The following is a 15,231-nucleotide window of genomic DNA, read 5'->3' as shown; positions in this document are numbered from 1 at the left end:
ACTCAAATAATGCTTCAAACAAAAAAAAAAGAGTAAAAAATAATAAAAAATCAAAAAATTTAAAAAAAATGTTAAATTTTCCTCATTTTTGCATCAACTTTTGCCAATAACTCGGTCGGTATCCAACGGATCTCCAATCTTTAACCTGTGATCGATAGATGGCAACAATGGCTACATTTTCTTCTTGGACGGCCATGCCCTCAGATGTCTGTACCAGAAATTATTCGAGGAAGCAAGTTCCATACCCTGTTTGAGAAAATGTAAAATTGTCCTCATTTTTGCACCAACTTTGCTATAAGTCGATCGGTATCCAACGGATCTCCAATCTTTAACCTGTGGTTGATAGACGGCTCCAATGGCCACATTTTCTTCTTGGACGGCCATGCCTTCAGATGTCTGTGCCAGAAGTAATGTGAGGAACCAAGTTCCTTACCCTGTTTGAGAAAATGTAAAATTTTCCTCATTTTTCTGCAATTCAGCAAAATTTTTAAATGTGATATATTTTATTGCGAATTTGTTGCAATAAGTTTCTTTTTACATAAATAATACTTTAAATTAAAAAAAGAATAAAAAATCAGAAAAAAATTTCAAAAAAATTTTCCACTCGAAAATTTCATAAGGCTTACCCCTTGCCATTTTTTTGAGAAATTTTGCAAAAAAATTCAAATTGATTTATTTTAATGCCAATCGGTTGAAATAAGTTTCTTTTCACTCAAATAATGCTTTCAATAAAAAAGAGAATAAAAAATAATAAAAAATTTAAAAAAATCTAATAATTAGAAAAATTTTTAAGGCTAGGAAGGAAAGTTGCTCCAGTCTGCCACAAAGCAGCGGAAAACACGCATTCATTGCAGCTCTTAAACAGCTTCATTTTGAATATTCATTTTTAAACATTACTTCGATTTGGATTAGTTTTTGCAATACTTCTACAAATGTAATAGAGTTGTCCGGCTTTCCTTTTCCTTTCCATAACATTTCCTGATAAATTTTCATCAAATTTTGCTTCTTTCAATTATTTTGAGTTGTGTAGCGGAGCCTTAAGACTTCCCAGCTGTCAAACGTGCTGACACACCCAAACGTCACTTCAAAACCCCGCGCATTTCAAACAATGTTGTTAGAAACAAACACGGAGCGGTGCGTTTGTGTTGTTTTGGAAAGTATATTTTTAAGTTAATCGTACGTTTTATTGAAAGTGAAATGAGTGCATACTTTGCGGATATCGATGCCGTCTGTTCAACGCTCGGTTGGATGGATGGCGATGTGTACAAGATGGATCCGGAGGCGGTACAGGGGTTGAAGCATCTGATTTGGATTCTGAAGCAGGACAGACCTTCGCACGAATGTCGTCGTTACATTGGCGGTAAACGAATTGTGCAGACCGATCTAATTCCAATGGTTATCAGCAATTTCGACAAACCAGATGTGGTCGATGTATTGCTACGACTGCTCGTCAATTTGTCCTTTCCCACGCTGCTTCTATACAACGGAAACTATCCGCGTGATGCAGTGGAGCAAAGAAAATTCATCCGACTTATAGAGATCTGCGAGGAGTACAAGGAAGCGTTTTCATTGAAAAGTTTCTGGTCGGTGTTGGGTGATCGGTTGGAAAAGATTCTCCATACGGTTGGTTATTCATCACTATTGTTTATTCTGTTTAAATATCGGTTTAACGATGTTTATTCATTGTTTTCCTCATATTTAGGATTGGGCATTGCGCAGCGAAGCGGATGGGCTTATTATCGAACGTATTCTGGTGCTGATTCGAAATGTGCTTCAAGTGCCGGCGAACGTGGAAAGAGAGAAACGCTTCGATAACGATGCGAGCCAGCACGATTGTTTGCTGTGGGCGCTACATCAAGCCGGCATACTGGACATCATACTGTACGTTCTTGGTTCGCCGCACGAAAACCGTTTCCTCATACATACGCTCGAGATTTTAAGTCTTGCTTATCGCGAACAAACGGCAACTCACCTTGCCGATGCGACACTGCAGCGCACCAACATCGAGAAGAAAACGGATGAACTGTTGTTGATCAAAGCGAGACAACCGTCGGCGGCAATGACGGCCGCACGCCGAAAACCAACCTCAATGCGCCATTCGTGGTTTCGTGGCACATATACCTACAACAATTTGAAATCCGTCTCAGACAGTGACGCCGTTTGCCATCAATCGTTGGGTAAGATAATGCGGATGGAATTCAGCGCCGAGAAGCATCGCCAAAAGGTATCTTTCCGGCAAGCGAAAGAAACGGAAAAGCTCGAACGGAAGAGCATCTTCTCAGTGCGTCTGTTTCTGCGCGAGTACTGCATGGAGATACTGCGTGTGTACAACAATATGGTGCGACAGGCTCGTCGCCATCTAGACCAGCATGGAACATCCGTTTCGGAATTCCATGACGATTCGTATCTCCTGTGGGCCATACGGTTCTTTCTCGAATTTAATCGACACTGCGGGTTCAAGATTGAACTGGTGAGGTAAGGTTCGCGTATTTGGGGAACACTAATTAAGCTTTATTACAACCCTGTTTTCTTTTGTAGTGAATCACTAAGTGTCGATACTTTCCACTGGACCATCACGCGTATGGAAACGTACACCGAAAGCATTGTCTCAGATAAAACGCGCAAATCGATCTGGGCTCGTCGGCTTCATCTGACTGTGCAGGTAAATCATTCCGTTTCTACAACACAGATATTGTGGTATGAAGAAGATTAATGAATGCACTGATAACATATCGTTTTCTTCTAATCTCTAAACACATACTCAGACGTACCGGGAGCTGCTAAACAATATGCACGCACTTGAAAAGATCAAGGATCCGAACGCAACCGAGCTGCTGTCCGTGCTACAAAACAACATTTTCTACGTCGTGGAATATCGCGAAACGACAATACATCTGTTGACGAACTTCAAAGAATCTATCCATACGCGGTAATTATCGACAAATAGGTCAATCTATCATATAAACGGTACAATTAATGATCGTGCTGCTTTCACTATTTGTAGCGCCTTTCTGCGAGACGTTGTCGAGGTCGCAAATCTCTTCTTTAGCATGTTGCAACGCTTCTGCAAAGGTACGGTGCGCGTACAACAACGTGTCAAGGCAAAGCGCAAGAAAACGGCCAAAAAACAAACTCGAAAGGAAAAGTTAGCGGAGGAACAGGTTCGTTGTTTTAATTCAACTTAGCGTATTTGCTGATTGATTGCTGTGTGCTTTAAAACAGGAAGATGCGGAAAATCTTTGGCTACAAGAAGCACCAACTGTTGCAGCATTGCTGGAAAACAGCGAGCTGAAGCAAAGTGATCTTCCAACACCGTTCGACGCTGCATCATCCGTTCCAGTGGACGAACAAAAGTAAAGCTACTTTTAGCATCCTCCTAGAGTTGCTAATTACTTTCATTAACCTTCTTCCTTCCTTTTGGTAACGTTTTCTTCTTCCAGAGGAGAATGTGTGAAGCGCATTCATGCATTGCTTCGCGACAAGCAGTACGAGCAGGCAATTAAAATGTTGTACGCCGCAAGGTATGCTATTCCTCAATTGTTCTTCGAGAATGGACAAATGTGCAATAATTTCACGTGATTTACTTTTACAGATCGGTTTGGACGTTGGATGATTGCTTTGGCAATGAAATTGCCAGCCCGGATGAGGATTTGATAACAATTCGAGACATATTCACCGCAAACCTATCTTCTGGTAGTGTTTTATAGCTCCATTATTCCATTTTATAGCATCAATTAATGCAGGGAAAACTTAATGAATTGAAAATACCATTTGTTTTTACCAATTCCTATTCAGGTACTGATCGGGAAGATGAGGATGTCCAACAGAACGATTCGGAGGAAGAAGACGAGACAGAAGAATCAGAAAGTATGGATTTTCTTTAACTATTTCTCTAAACCTTGAATCAATTTTTTTATATCTTATTAATTACGTTCCAGGACACGTACATAGCGCGGAAAAAGACTTCAAATTTGAAGACTTCTCTAAGAGGTAAGAATTATTGTTCAATTGGCAATGGAAAGACTACTTCAAGATCTGTTCTTTCCATAATTAAACAATTCTCTCCATTACTCGTTCCAGACTCGTAGATCATAGAGTGGTATATGCATGTACAACCGTCCTCAACGATTGGGAAAAGATTAAAACACCCTGTTTAAAAGCGGCCGTTACACTACTATACCGGATTTGTGTTGAGCACAAAATGCCGTCTATGCTCTTTCAGGTGAGAAGCGTTCTTTTTTCTATTTTAAAAGTTACACCATAAATGGTAACAATAAATTTTGTTTTTCAGATTTCCCTGTTGCGTGTATTCCAGGGTGTATTAAATGTACCCGACGACGATCATTCACGTGAGTTGCGTCGGCTTGCGATTCACACAGTGCGCCAACTGCAACAAAAGGTTCTGACTGGTGCGGCCGACGATGGAGGACTGTTGTTTGCGGAGCTGCTTTTTGCGAAAACGGCTCGTATCGCTAGCGCCATGGAAATTGGTTACGATGAGGTGTATGGAGACAGCAATGGGTAAAAGATCTTCATTGTAGAACAGATAACAATTTTACATTAACTTTCAATACGCTGTGTTGTGTTTGCAGACGTGCGGAATCTTCCAAGAAGGCTTGGACTGAAGAGCAGGAAGCAGAACTGCACCGCTTGTTTATGGAAAATCAAGAAAATCCTCGCACTGATCAAGGTATACAAGGGGTTCCTTAATACTTAGCGCAATATTTACTGATCTTTCCTTCGGTTTTTTTTTCAGATGTAATCGATTGGTTGCTGGAAAATCTTATCGATCAAACACGCACCCGAAGGGGTGTGATGAAGAAACTCAGGGAACTGGGCCTTGTCTTTAAGGGTCCAACAAAACGAAGCAATGCGAACCGACAGCAAAAGGGTTACGGATGGACGGCGGAAGAAGATGCCAAACTAGGTGTACTGTATGAGGAGCTACGTTTAGATAAAAACCCGCTTAAGAACATTGCCGAAGGGCTCGGGAAGAAGTTCACAAAACCTGCCATCGCACGTCGTATGGTTAGCATCGGGTTGATTGCGGATGTGTCCGAGATAATGCCGTCTAAGCGCAAAAAAGAACGAGGTGTTGGAAGTGATGAAGACGACAATAACAGCAACACTTCCCAGAACGATGAAGATAGTGGCGAGGACGATTCGGAAGAGGAGGTCGAAAGGAGCGTAAAAGGAATTCCGAAACTAAATGAGCCAGACGTTAAGAAACAGCTTAAAGCGCTGGGTAGTGACATGAAAGAGGCGGTAAAGTGGATTATTGCATGTTTCGGAGATGTGTTGAGTATGTATGAAGATTCGGACCCTTCGGAAGACACGGAGGGTGGCATTCCGATCGTTCCGATTGAACCGCATCAAACCGCTGCATTGAAGAAGGCAGAATTTAAGCGTTTGCTGCGATCGCTTGGTGTGATGGACAGTGGCCGACAGGTGAGTTTTTGCGTGATTCGAAGTTCGCAGTTAGTTTTTCGATACATTATGCTTCTCTTTCTTCAGTTCGTGTACCATCGCATCCCATTCAAACTGACGCCGGAAGCTCTGAAAAGGCGAATTGAAATACTAACCGAATTTTGTGAGCGTCCTGCATCACCCACAACGGAAAAGTCGGATCATATAGAGAAGGAAGGATATTTTGTCCCGTCCACGATGGTTTCTGACGATGATTTGGACACATCTATTTCGGAAATGTCTTTAAACAAGCCAGCCGGAAATAGAACGGTTGAGAAACCACACTCAGAAAACGAACGACGATCCATGTCCCCACTTATGGTATCGGAAGATGAGCTTGAGGCCGATCTTACTACTGGCGGACCAGAAAGCAACCGATCGGTTCCTGCAACCGTAGCAGTATCAGAGGATGAATCCAATGAGGCAGCTTCAAATCAAGCTTTCAGTACCATTTCCTCCAAACGTACCCGATCTGACTCATCCGATTCGGCAGCGGATTTACCGGTGATACATCGACGCAAAAAGGTAAATCGTGTAAAGGTACAGAAAGTACAACCAGAAAAGGAACGAATGCTCGTGGTTTCTGAAGATGACAGTGATACGATGGCTCCGAAGCAATCAACCTCACGGCTTGTAGTGTCAGATGATGAATCTGATAAGGAGGTTTCGGTGGGAGTAACCGCTGAAATGCCCTCCCAATCGGAGTTGCTGCAGGAGGAAAGGACTACAACTCAGAAGGTACGCCGAAGAGCCGTCATCAGTAGCGACGAGGACTGACGAGGAGGAGGAGGAGGAGGAGGAGGAGTAGTGATGTAAAATTGACCGGTTATCTATTTAAATCAAACGTTTCTCGAGTTTTGTTTATGTATGTAAGTAAATAATACTAGGTATTCTAATAAAACGAAAAAGATTAACAGGATGAAAATGGATGTGTCTCAGATTTTCGTCCTTCATTCACAAATCACAAAGAAAATATCCATCGGATGCATAGACGAACAAGGGGTAACGGAGAAGTATCTTCCAAGTAATTTCAGAAGAAGTATCAGAAGTAATTTCATGAAAATTATTATTATCACACTTAAATATTTCTATTTTATCCTTATTCCTGTTATATAATATATAACAACAGTAATTATTGCACTTGAAAACAGAATCTATGACCTTGGTATCGACAAAACTACAACGAAGAACCCATTCGTTCGTGCTAAAAATAACAACTCGCAAATCACCATGGCAACGCATGCTACTTTCCCATGCTTTGTTGAATTACCTGTAAACGTTCGTTCTTGCTCAGTATCAGTTGTGTGTTAGTTGTGGCAAAATGTCGAATAAACCGCAGCGACTGTTGGAAAAATATGACCTGCTGTTGGACCATTTGGATTTTGATTACATCCGCCGAAGCAACAATGGCCGCGAGGTGGAAAATATCCTAAAAGTGCTACGTTCTGGCGAAGAAGGATATTTCCCCCAGCTGACCGCATACGCCGAAGAGCGGCTGAAATCGCTCCGTCCGGAGAGCAAGTTACTACGAAAGGAGCAACCGTTAGCCACGCAACATACCATGCCGGAAGAGCAATGGCAAAACATCACCACAAGGTTAAATGAGTGGCAATCCATGATGAAAGCAATCGAAGAAGATCTACGTTCGATTCAGGACGAAGTGGATGATCCTACAATGCCGCGCATCCGAAGCGTTCCTATGATTGATGTGGAACAGGAGATCCGAGATTTATCAAATGCCTCCCAGTCAAAATACATCAAATATTGCGATTATGACCGATGGGGCAAGTTTGATGCGGACACAGAAATGCTGAAGATTGATCTAGACGAGGAACGCCATCGGGAGATGGTGCGGATAAACAACCAGAAGAATAGTGAAATACCGAAAATTGTTGAACTTCCACCACAACCGAAACTGTCTCAGCAGGAAAAGCAAGTGATTGCGGGAAAGTTGCGGGAAAAGGGTAACGATTATTTTCGTGCCAAGGAGTTCACGGAAGCTGTGGAAGAGTATGACAAGAGTCTGGAATTGTATCGAACCGCGGCCTGTTACAACAATCGTGCTATTGCATGTAAGTGAATTATGTTGAATAGTTTTATTCGGTTTTTTACACTGTTCACAATTCTTAACTCTAACCTCAATTAGTACCTCAGAGGTATCCCATTGGAAAGTTATCCTAAAAGTAGGGTTAGTTTGTACTGTAATTTGTAATCTTACTCCGGAGCAATGCCTTAATATCCTCAGTTCCCCAATTGTTACCATTGCAGACATAAAACTTGAACGCTACACCGAAGCAATAGCTGATTGTGAGCAATGTTTGAAGATTGAACCCAGCAATCTAAAGGCACTGCTGAGAAAAGCACAAGCTTTAACATTGAGCGACAAAAAACGAGAGGTACTTGGTGGTATATTGTTGACTGAAACGAACTAAAATTAATCCACTGGTTTTCTACAGGCCTACCAGATCTATTGTGACGTGCTACGTCTAGAACCAACGAATTCGATTGCACTGAACAATACAGCTAGTTTGCGGCGTCTGCTCACAGATTTACCGCCACCGAATGCCGTACGAATGTCCATCGAGGAGGTAAGCAATGCCGGGTCCGACATTGACTTTCGCCAGCTGGTACGTCCGAAGCGTGTTGTCAAAGACAAGCTTCCGGATAGCATTAAACGGCTGCAGAATGATACCATCACCTTAGTACGCCAGCATGCGGAAACAGTGGCAAAGCGCGATACCCAAGAGATAACCTTGTCGGCTGAGGCACCTCAACGCAACACTCCACTAATCGAAGAATTATAGATCCGATTGGTTCATTGCGTATGATAACAAAATCTCACGTATTTTCTCCTTGCGTCGTATGATAAGTTGGAGAGCTAATTAGTAGTTAATAAAGGGACATTGACCTATACGCGTTTTCCCACGTTTGAAGGCGTTTGTTGTCGAATGCGTTGTCTTGCCGCTGATTGTCGCTTCAGAGCGGCAGCTACACCGCTCACGAAAAACTTAAAATAATCCTTCCAATCAAGCGTTTCGACGTCGAATGGTAGCAGTTGCCGATCGTCTGCCGGTAATCGGTCCCACAGTTTACGAACGTTACCATTCTCCGCTGTCCATGAGTGGCAGCGAAAGTAACTCGTAGAGTCTTCTAGAGCCACCACTCGTTTGATAGTTTCATAATTTCTAGGATCGGATAGAACATAAGAAGATGATTGCAATAAGACTAAACGTTGGTAAAAGTTGTTGTTCTTACTTTGCTTTTTTGCCCGTTAGTTTGTTGAAAATATCCGCGACGCAGGCCTGAAGTAGCAACCAGTTGATGAACAGCTTTCTCATAAAGGTTGAAGATGTGATGTGTATGGTATAACGGCTTCAATACAGCAGAAGAAAAGTAGAATTAAACAATGTTATCAGTAGCTTTCTTTGAAGAAACAACAGATTTTCATCTTGAACTCACCCAAATATCCTTCCCAGAATGGAGTCAATTCCAATGGCAAGCAATGCCCCGGCATCTCGATTTCGGAATACATTGTCCCGGAATGCATAGTTATACACCGGGACTACCTCGCGCGTGGTAGTCTTAATTTTCCGTTTCCTACAACATTACAAGTAATACCGATTTTACTACAAAGCCTCTTGATGTAGACGTTGCGGATGGTAGAAGGAACTCACCGTTGACTGTTATCCCATCCAACGGCCAATAGTGCGTTGACACAGTAGTCCACCGGAACCATGTGAACAGTGGCATCATCTGCCCCGTAACACCAGTACACCTGACCACGTATAACCGGTACCACCATACCAGCCGGTCCGTTGAAATTGTTTACCCATCCGGGCGTTGGTTCCCGATAGGCCGACGTTACTATCGGTGGTCTAAAGATGGCGATCGGTAGCTGAGCAAACTGTTGCTGTATCATTACCTCAGCACATCGCTTACTGAATGTGTAGCTGTTCGGCATTGGTCCAAGAATAATTGGCTTCAAACGATCCTTCTCCTCTGGCGTTAGATAGCGAAAGAGGGCGAGAATGTTTTCGAACCCTCCGAATGGTAAGTCCTCGTAAATACGTTCCTCAATGTGGGATCGATGACAGTTAGAGTAAAACGTCGATACGTGTACGATCGTTTGGATGTGAGGAAGCTGTTGAGCTAGCAGGAACAACTTACGCGAGGAAAGCACATTCGTATCGATTGCCGTTTCGATGTCTTCGTTAAACTTTACTGACGCCATCACGTTAAACACAACCTAACATTGGAGACGAAACGAGAAACATAAGCATTCGACCACAAATACAGCTAACCACACACAAACCTCCACTTGTGCCGCCAGTAATCGATGATAATCTGCCGTTGATACAACCACATCCGATTGAAAATTTACCTCGATTGGGATCACTTTCGCCAAAAGAGGCTTTCCACCGTTCGGAGATGTTTTGATGGCGTCGAATATCTGATTGCAATGGAGTCAAACATCGTGTTAGAAATATATTGGAAACGAGTAACAACATTCGCATTTGGTAACCACAAACTAACCACATCTTCAAACACCTCGTCGAGTCGCTCGTCTACCGTTTTGTTACGCTTTGGCCGTATCAGCAGAAACACCGTTTTCACCTCGAAACATCGCAACAGTTTTTCAAGTAACACTTTTCCAATAAAACCTGTTCCACCGGTTAGCAAGATTGTAGAATCTTTGTAAAACTCGCGAACACTCTTCACTCGTACATCATCAACTGGAGACACGTTAAGAACACCGAAATCACCCATGGTTCTTCCTTGTCAGGTTAATCTTTTTGAAGATGTTCACAACTTCCTGGCATGGAGTTCTAACCGATAATAAACATCCGGGCAAGACCACGAGATCCTCTCTCGGATGCGGCTGAAATATTAATGAAAGTTCTTCTGTTGGCGATCCGCGCTTATATTGTTCTTGAGCTAACTTCCTCACCAAAAAATCCCCATCCATTCAGGCGTAAGTACAAGTGGGCTTGTTTGTATTGTTTTACGGGTATTTTTTGTGCCATCTTTACGATTTGCAGATGTTTCTTCTTTCTGCTTCCTGCTCGATTGTTCCAGCCCGAAAAACGAATGTAGATTTTGTGCCGATAATCTGACGCCCATGAAGATGTTTCTTCTCGAGTGCTATCATGCTGCTGATTACGCTTGTTTATGAATGGACGATCACGTGGATTGTTTCTAAGCTTCTATTCAGTTTCGGTACCATGACGCACGCAATGTGGAACACTCGAACAGCTAGCAATCGCACAAAAGTAAAACCCGAGCTTCCCAAACTTTTTGACCACACAGCCACTCGCCGGTAAACTGATCTTCGACAACTAACCGAATGAGCTGAATCACACACGGCGTGCAGGTAAGTGTTTACAGTTTACCACCATTCAAACGCAGCACTAGACAAACGCCAACAAACAACACTCTCGCCCGCATACCAGCGACCTGAAGTCAGGCCACTGTTTTTGGGGAGCTTTTTTTCAGCTTACTGTTTTTGCTTTATTAGCTACTTCGAGAGATCGATCATCGTCATAACCCTACCGTGGATCACATACCGGAAAGTCAAGTGCCCGTTCAAGCATTCTTCCACGCAGTATCAACGATTCTTTGGTTCGTTTCATACACTTCACCTTGAATATTCCCTCGATCCGTTTTCCCGTTCCCGGATTCCTGACATTTCTATAATTTATGTGTGAAGCTGCTAGAGTGGATCACTTCCCAAATTTCCCCCATAATCTCTGGATGTGAAGGACTTACTTCATGGAGATTTCTTTACCAAAGAATAACTTACAATAAGACGCACCTGTAAAAGATGAAGGTAACAGTGTATTTTCACAAAGAAAATGGAGTATTTTAAGCAATCTACCAACTAAACGCATCTTGTTTTAGCTTAGCTATTGAGCATACGTCTAAGGTTTGTGTACAATCAGATCCCAGGTATCCTTTAGGCGCAGCTCGAGTACATCATCTGCGGAGAGAGCTGTAGTTCCGTAGCTAAGAACGCTATAGCGCTGGAAGAAGTACAGCACACCGGCAAACCATGCAATCACTATTGCGCGAAAGATACCAACCACCAACATGGGCTGTTTGACGAACTTCCTGAGAGCTAGCTGACAGTGGTCAATCACAAAACACAGCAGCATTACCTTGAAGAGAAGCGCCGGCAGATAGTTGTACAGGAATAGTGTTCTCTCGACGAAGTAGTACGGTAGATAGTGGATAAGATACCCGGCCAGGAATATCTCACCGCCCAGCCGGAATCGGTCCCATTCGATGGGATCCAGATCGTACACCTCACGACGCCGGCGGATGAGGTAGAACACCAAGAAACCCACGTACATCAGGATGGCCATTGTAGCCGAGTACCAGATGACAAGGTTCCCTAGCAGATGGACCTGAGCATTCGATTCGCCAGCAATCCAGTAAGCAATGCCTTTATCCATCAACGGCCACTCATGCGGTTCTGAGGAGTACATGTGGCTTTCAAGCTTATCCGCGTGCAGCAGCATCTTCAGCTGCAGCTCGGAGAACTTATCCCAGAAGGACACCTTCGTTGGTTCGGTCGGTATCATCTCGGTTGTGAGCAGATTGCTGAGTACATCCTTCTTATCTTTGTGCTGCGTGTACCGATGCTCCTCCACGTTCCAAATCGTATCGATCGTCTGCTGACGACGGTCCGCTGCCACCTCGAACTGATTGAATCCCCAGTCCGGCAGCTGTTCGCCGGTGTACTTCAGAGCTGCCGTAGTGTTAACGTGCACCAGTCGTATCTGGGACGTGATTGCATGCCACTTGTTCTTGGATTCCTTGCCGTTCAGTAGCTCGACGCGCCAAAGCAAATTGGCCGGCATCGAAATGTTGTAGTCGATGTAGCAGGACACTTCCTGACAGAGGGGAGACATCGGGGAGGCGACATCGTGTGAGTTTAGTGCACGACTTGTCACACCATGCACCAGTTGGATAACGTCACCGTGCTCAATATAGTCCGGTTCGTCGTCTACCATCAAGGTGTCTTTGTTGGGACGCTTCACAATCCACCAGTTGTTGACATCCTTAAATCCGTAGCAAGTTACCTGCTGCTGGTGGCTAGATCCGCGTCCATCCTTATACTTGATTGGGTACACGTGTGTGTGCGAATGCAACCAACAAACACGTCCGTGGGTATGTTTGAGTGTAATCTGCGAACCATGCTGAACGCGCAATGGTTGACCCTTCGTGATCGATGCTAAGCCACCCTCAAGCGATGCCTGAAAGGCGCTAGTCATCACATTATCATGTGGTCCCGCCTTGTAGAGCGTCGCAAAGTGTACATAGAAACAACCGACATAAACAGCAAACGAGACGCTCAAGATCAGTACGGCTTTAGCGATCACTTTGAGAAAGAGGTAAGCGTTCGATTTGCGACGATCGGGCAACTCCATCCAGATGTGTCGTCCCATGATGTACATTGCCAGCAGATAGCTGTAGAATCCAACAAACTTAACGCACACCGCTGCTGTTAGCGAGGCGGATGCGATCGTTCCCAGCGTCCACCAGCGTACGGTGAATGGTTCAGCCTGAAGGAACCTGAGCACGGTCAGAATTCCAAGTGCTGCGAAGAACAACAGCATCGATTCCATCAGGATAAAGCGCGAATGTGTTAGCAGAGCGTTATCTGGAGCGGAAAAGGGTTTGCTTAAATGAGATACTGTGCTATTTGGGGTATTAGTTCTACTTACCCAGAATGATGAGAAGTCCACCTAGAATGCTAACTCCTTGTCCGAGCTTAACCTGTCGCAGTATTGCATAGACGACAGGGGCCAGCAAACTGCCACATAGAGCCGGAACGAAGCGCAACGCGAGTATGGGCACTGACTAGAAGAAGCAATTGTATAATTATATTATTTTTTGTTATTTAAGTTGAATGCTGTTTGAGTTTTAGATATTTACTGCAGTTCTTTTGGGATGGTCTCATTTTTAATCAAAGTGTTTGTAACCTTGTTAGATCTTCAATTACGAATATCTTTTTCATCTAAAGATTGACAATGACATTTACCAAACATTCGAAAAAGCAATCAAACGAAACCTCAATCGTAATGAACTTTCTTCTGGAGATTGCAAACCGTCCGCCCCAAAACCAAGGAGGCTTGCAAGGCAAACAAGTTATGTTAAATTCCACCACAAACAGTATGCACGTAACGTGAGCTGCTTCTTCACTTTCATCTTCACTGGCGGAAGGGAAGCAGTAAGATTAGCTCCCTACCACGCATCTCTCAACGATGGCGAAGGTTACGGTTTTGGGATCCCGCAAACCCGTTCCACTGTAGCGGCACGTCTTCATTTGTCATCGCCATTGTGTGCGTCGGGCGGTGTCGCAAAACTGGTTCTTATTCGCGGTTTGAAGATTTCCCAATTAATACCACGTAGCTGCGTCGACATTGGTTAAAACTTACCGCATCATATTCGCTGCCGATTTTTGGAAACTCAAAGCTTCCACTATACCCGACCGCACCTGCAGCGCCTGCAATCAGCAGCTTGCCCAGCGGAGGATGCTGATCAAAGTAGAAGGTATTTTTTAGGTACAGCGAAACGAACTTCCCGAAATGTATTTCGTCGAATCTGGAAAGAAAAAAACGCACACGACCGCAACAGATGTAAAATGAAAAATTCATGGTTTACAACGAGCAGTTTTTCACACTTACACAACACCCCGAGGGTGTGCGATACGATAGAACCGTGTCAGAAACGAGAGCAAAAACAATCCCACCGTAGCTGCGTTAAACTCCAGACGAATGGAAAAACTGAACCGATCATTCACTTCCTCAAAAGTCACATTCCGATCGCTGCTGTCTTTGGGTTTGATTTCTTTCGCATTTGAAGACTTCTCGGGTTCGTCACTTGTTTGCTGATGTCTTTCGTTTACGCCCGTCTCCATGGATGTCGATCGTTGTTTGCTACTGAAATCTTCACTAATTTTCTGCTGCTTCTTCTGGGCCTTACGACTGCGCACTGTGGCCGTTTCGGTGGCTTCACTCACTGGCTCCATCCGTGTTGCGTGTTAAGTGTATTACCCTGTACACAAAAGCAAATGCCACGACATTTAAACACCGAGCCACCGATCGTGTAGTGTGATCGTGAAGATGCGTTTACGCAACCAGTGTTGTTCGTGCGTGTGGTTTTGGGCAACTGAAGATGAGGGTTTTCGTTTGCTGCTTTAATCTACTGCCTGCAGTAAGACACCAATACAGTGTGATCATATGGTTTGAAGTAAATGGCATTGGTAATGATAGTGGTGGTAGTAAGAGGATCATAATCTGTTTGTCTGCATCTGTCAAACCGAAGGAGAAATGCGGAAGAAAATACACCAAGGGTTGTGATATTATTTGAGAACAAAATGAGGTAAGAAATGAATAAAAAAAATCGGAAGCTTTTCTTTTAATTTTTATATATATTTTTGCATTTTTATCATGCTTACAGTCGTTGAACATTATTTTTTGTTTAATGAATTAAATTACATTTTCATTTAAAATGATTTCAAATTATCTTACAGCTAAATTTATTAAAATTTCTCCAGGGATAAGAAGTTTAAAAAGAATATATTTGCAACAGCTTACAATTCAACCCTTATTTTTTAGCAACATAACAAATGATTGCATACTTTACGGCGCATTAGCAGTGGGTAATCTGGTATGCCTTCCTTCTAAGTTTTATTATTATAATTTAAAGACTGTATCAGGACTAAACATGCTTCATAATTATTTGTTTTCTATCAAGTAA

The 15,231-nt window shown here is 43.3% G+C and overlaps 4 protein-coding genes across 4 annotated transcripts; 2 read left to right on the top strand and 2 right to left on the bottom strand.

Moving 5' to 3' along the window:
* The first annotated feature begins 884 nt into the window (after nt 1-884).
* On the top strand, nt 885-6,418 carry LOC125766865 (protein timeless homolog). Its single transcript, XM_049432925.1, has 15 exons — nt 885-1,623; nt 1,703-2,475; nt 2,539-2,662; nt 2,766-2,929; nt 3,005-3,161; nt 3,223-3,353; nt 3,441-3,521; nt 3,593-3,693; nt 3,796-3,867; nt 3,939-3,990; nt 4,081-4,222; nt 4,292-4,521; nt 4,593-4,690; nt 4,757-5,448; nt 5,515-6,418. Exons 1-15 carry the CDS (start codon nt 1,198-1,200, stop codon nt 6,241-6,243), a joined length of 3,972 nt encoding a protein of 1,323 aa, XP_049288882.1. The 5' UTR covers nt 885-1,197; the 3' UTR covers nt 6,244-6,418.
* A 289-nt stretch (nt 6,419-6,707) lies between these two features.
* On the top strand, nt 6,708-8,402 carry LOC125772430 (sperm-associated antigen 1). The gene is made up of 3 exons (XM_049444134.1): nt 6,708-7,538; nt 7,735-7,862; nt 7,923-8,402. The coding sequence occupies exons 1-3, from the start codon at nt 6,788-6,790 to the stop codon at nt 8,268-8,270; spliced, it is 1,227 nt and encodes a 408-aa protein (XP_049300091.1). The 5' UTR covers nt 6,708-6,787; the 3' UTR covers nt 8,271-8,402.
* On the bottom strand, nt 8,334-10,416 carry LOC125769536 (fatty acyl-CoA reductase wat-like). The gene is made up of 6 exons (XM_049438269.1): nt 9,973-10,416; nt 9,779-9,916; nt 9,141-9,712; nt 8,926-9,063; nt 8,722-8,838; nt 8,334-8,651 (listed from the first exon to the last, which is right to left on the bottom strand). The coding sequence occupies exons 1-6, from the start codon at nt 10,231-10,233 to the stop codon at nt 8,375-8,377; spliced, it is 1,503 nt and encodes a 500-aa protein (XP_049294226.1). The 5' UTR covers nt 10,234-10,416; the 3' UTR covers nt 8,334-8,374.
* Nucleotides 10,417-11,281: 865 nt separating this feature from the next.
* LOC125772429 (protein O-mannosyltransferase 1) lies at nt 11,282-14,687 on the bottom strand. The gene is made up of 4 exons (XM_049444133.1): nt 14,157-14,687; nt 13,908-14,073; nt 13,194-13,329; nt 11,282-13,129 (listed from the first exon to the last, which is right to left on the bottom strand). Exons 1-4 carry the CDS (start codon nt 14,498-14,500, stop codon nt 11,385-11,387), a joined length of 2,391 nt encoding a protein of 796 aa, XP_049300090.1. The 5' UTR covers nt 14,501-14,687; the 3' UTR covers nt 11,282-11,384.
* Between the last annotated feature and the right edge of the window lie 544 nt (nt 14,688-15,231).

This window comes from Anopheles funestus, chromosome 3RL (genome assembly GCF_943734845.2).
Source record: "Anopheles funestus chromosome 3RL, idAnoFuneDA-416_04, whole genome shotgun sequence".
Taxonomy (NCBI): Eukaryota; Metazoa; Arthropoda; class Insecta; order Diptera; family Culicidae; genus Anopheles; species Anopheles funestus.
Note: the sequence above shows the minus strand (reverse complement) of the source record. Positions and strands in the feature narration are given on the sequence as shown.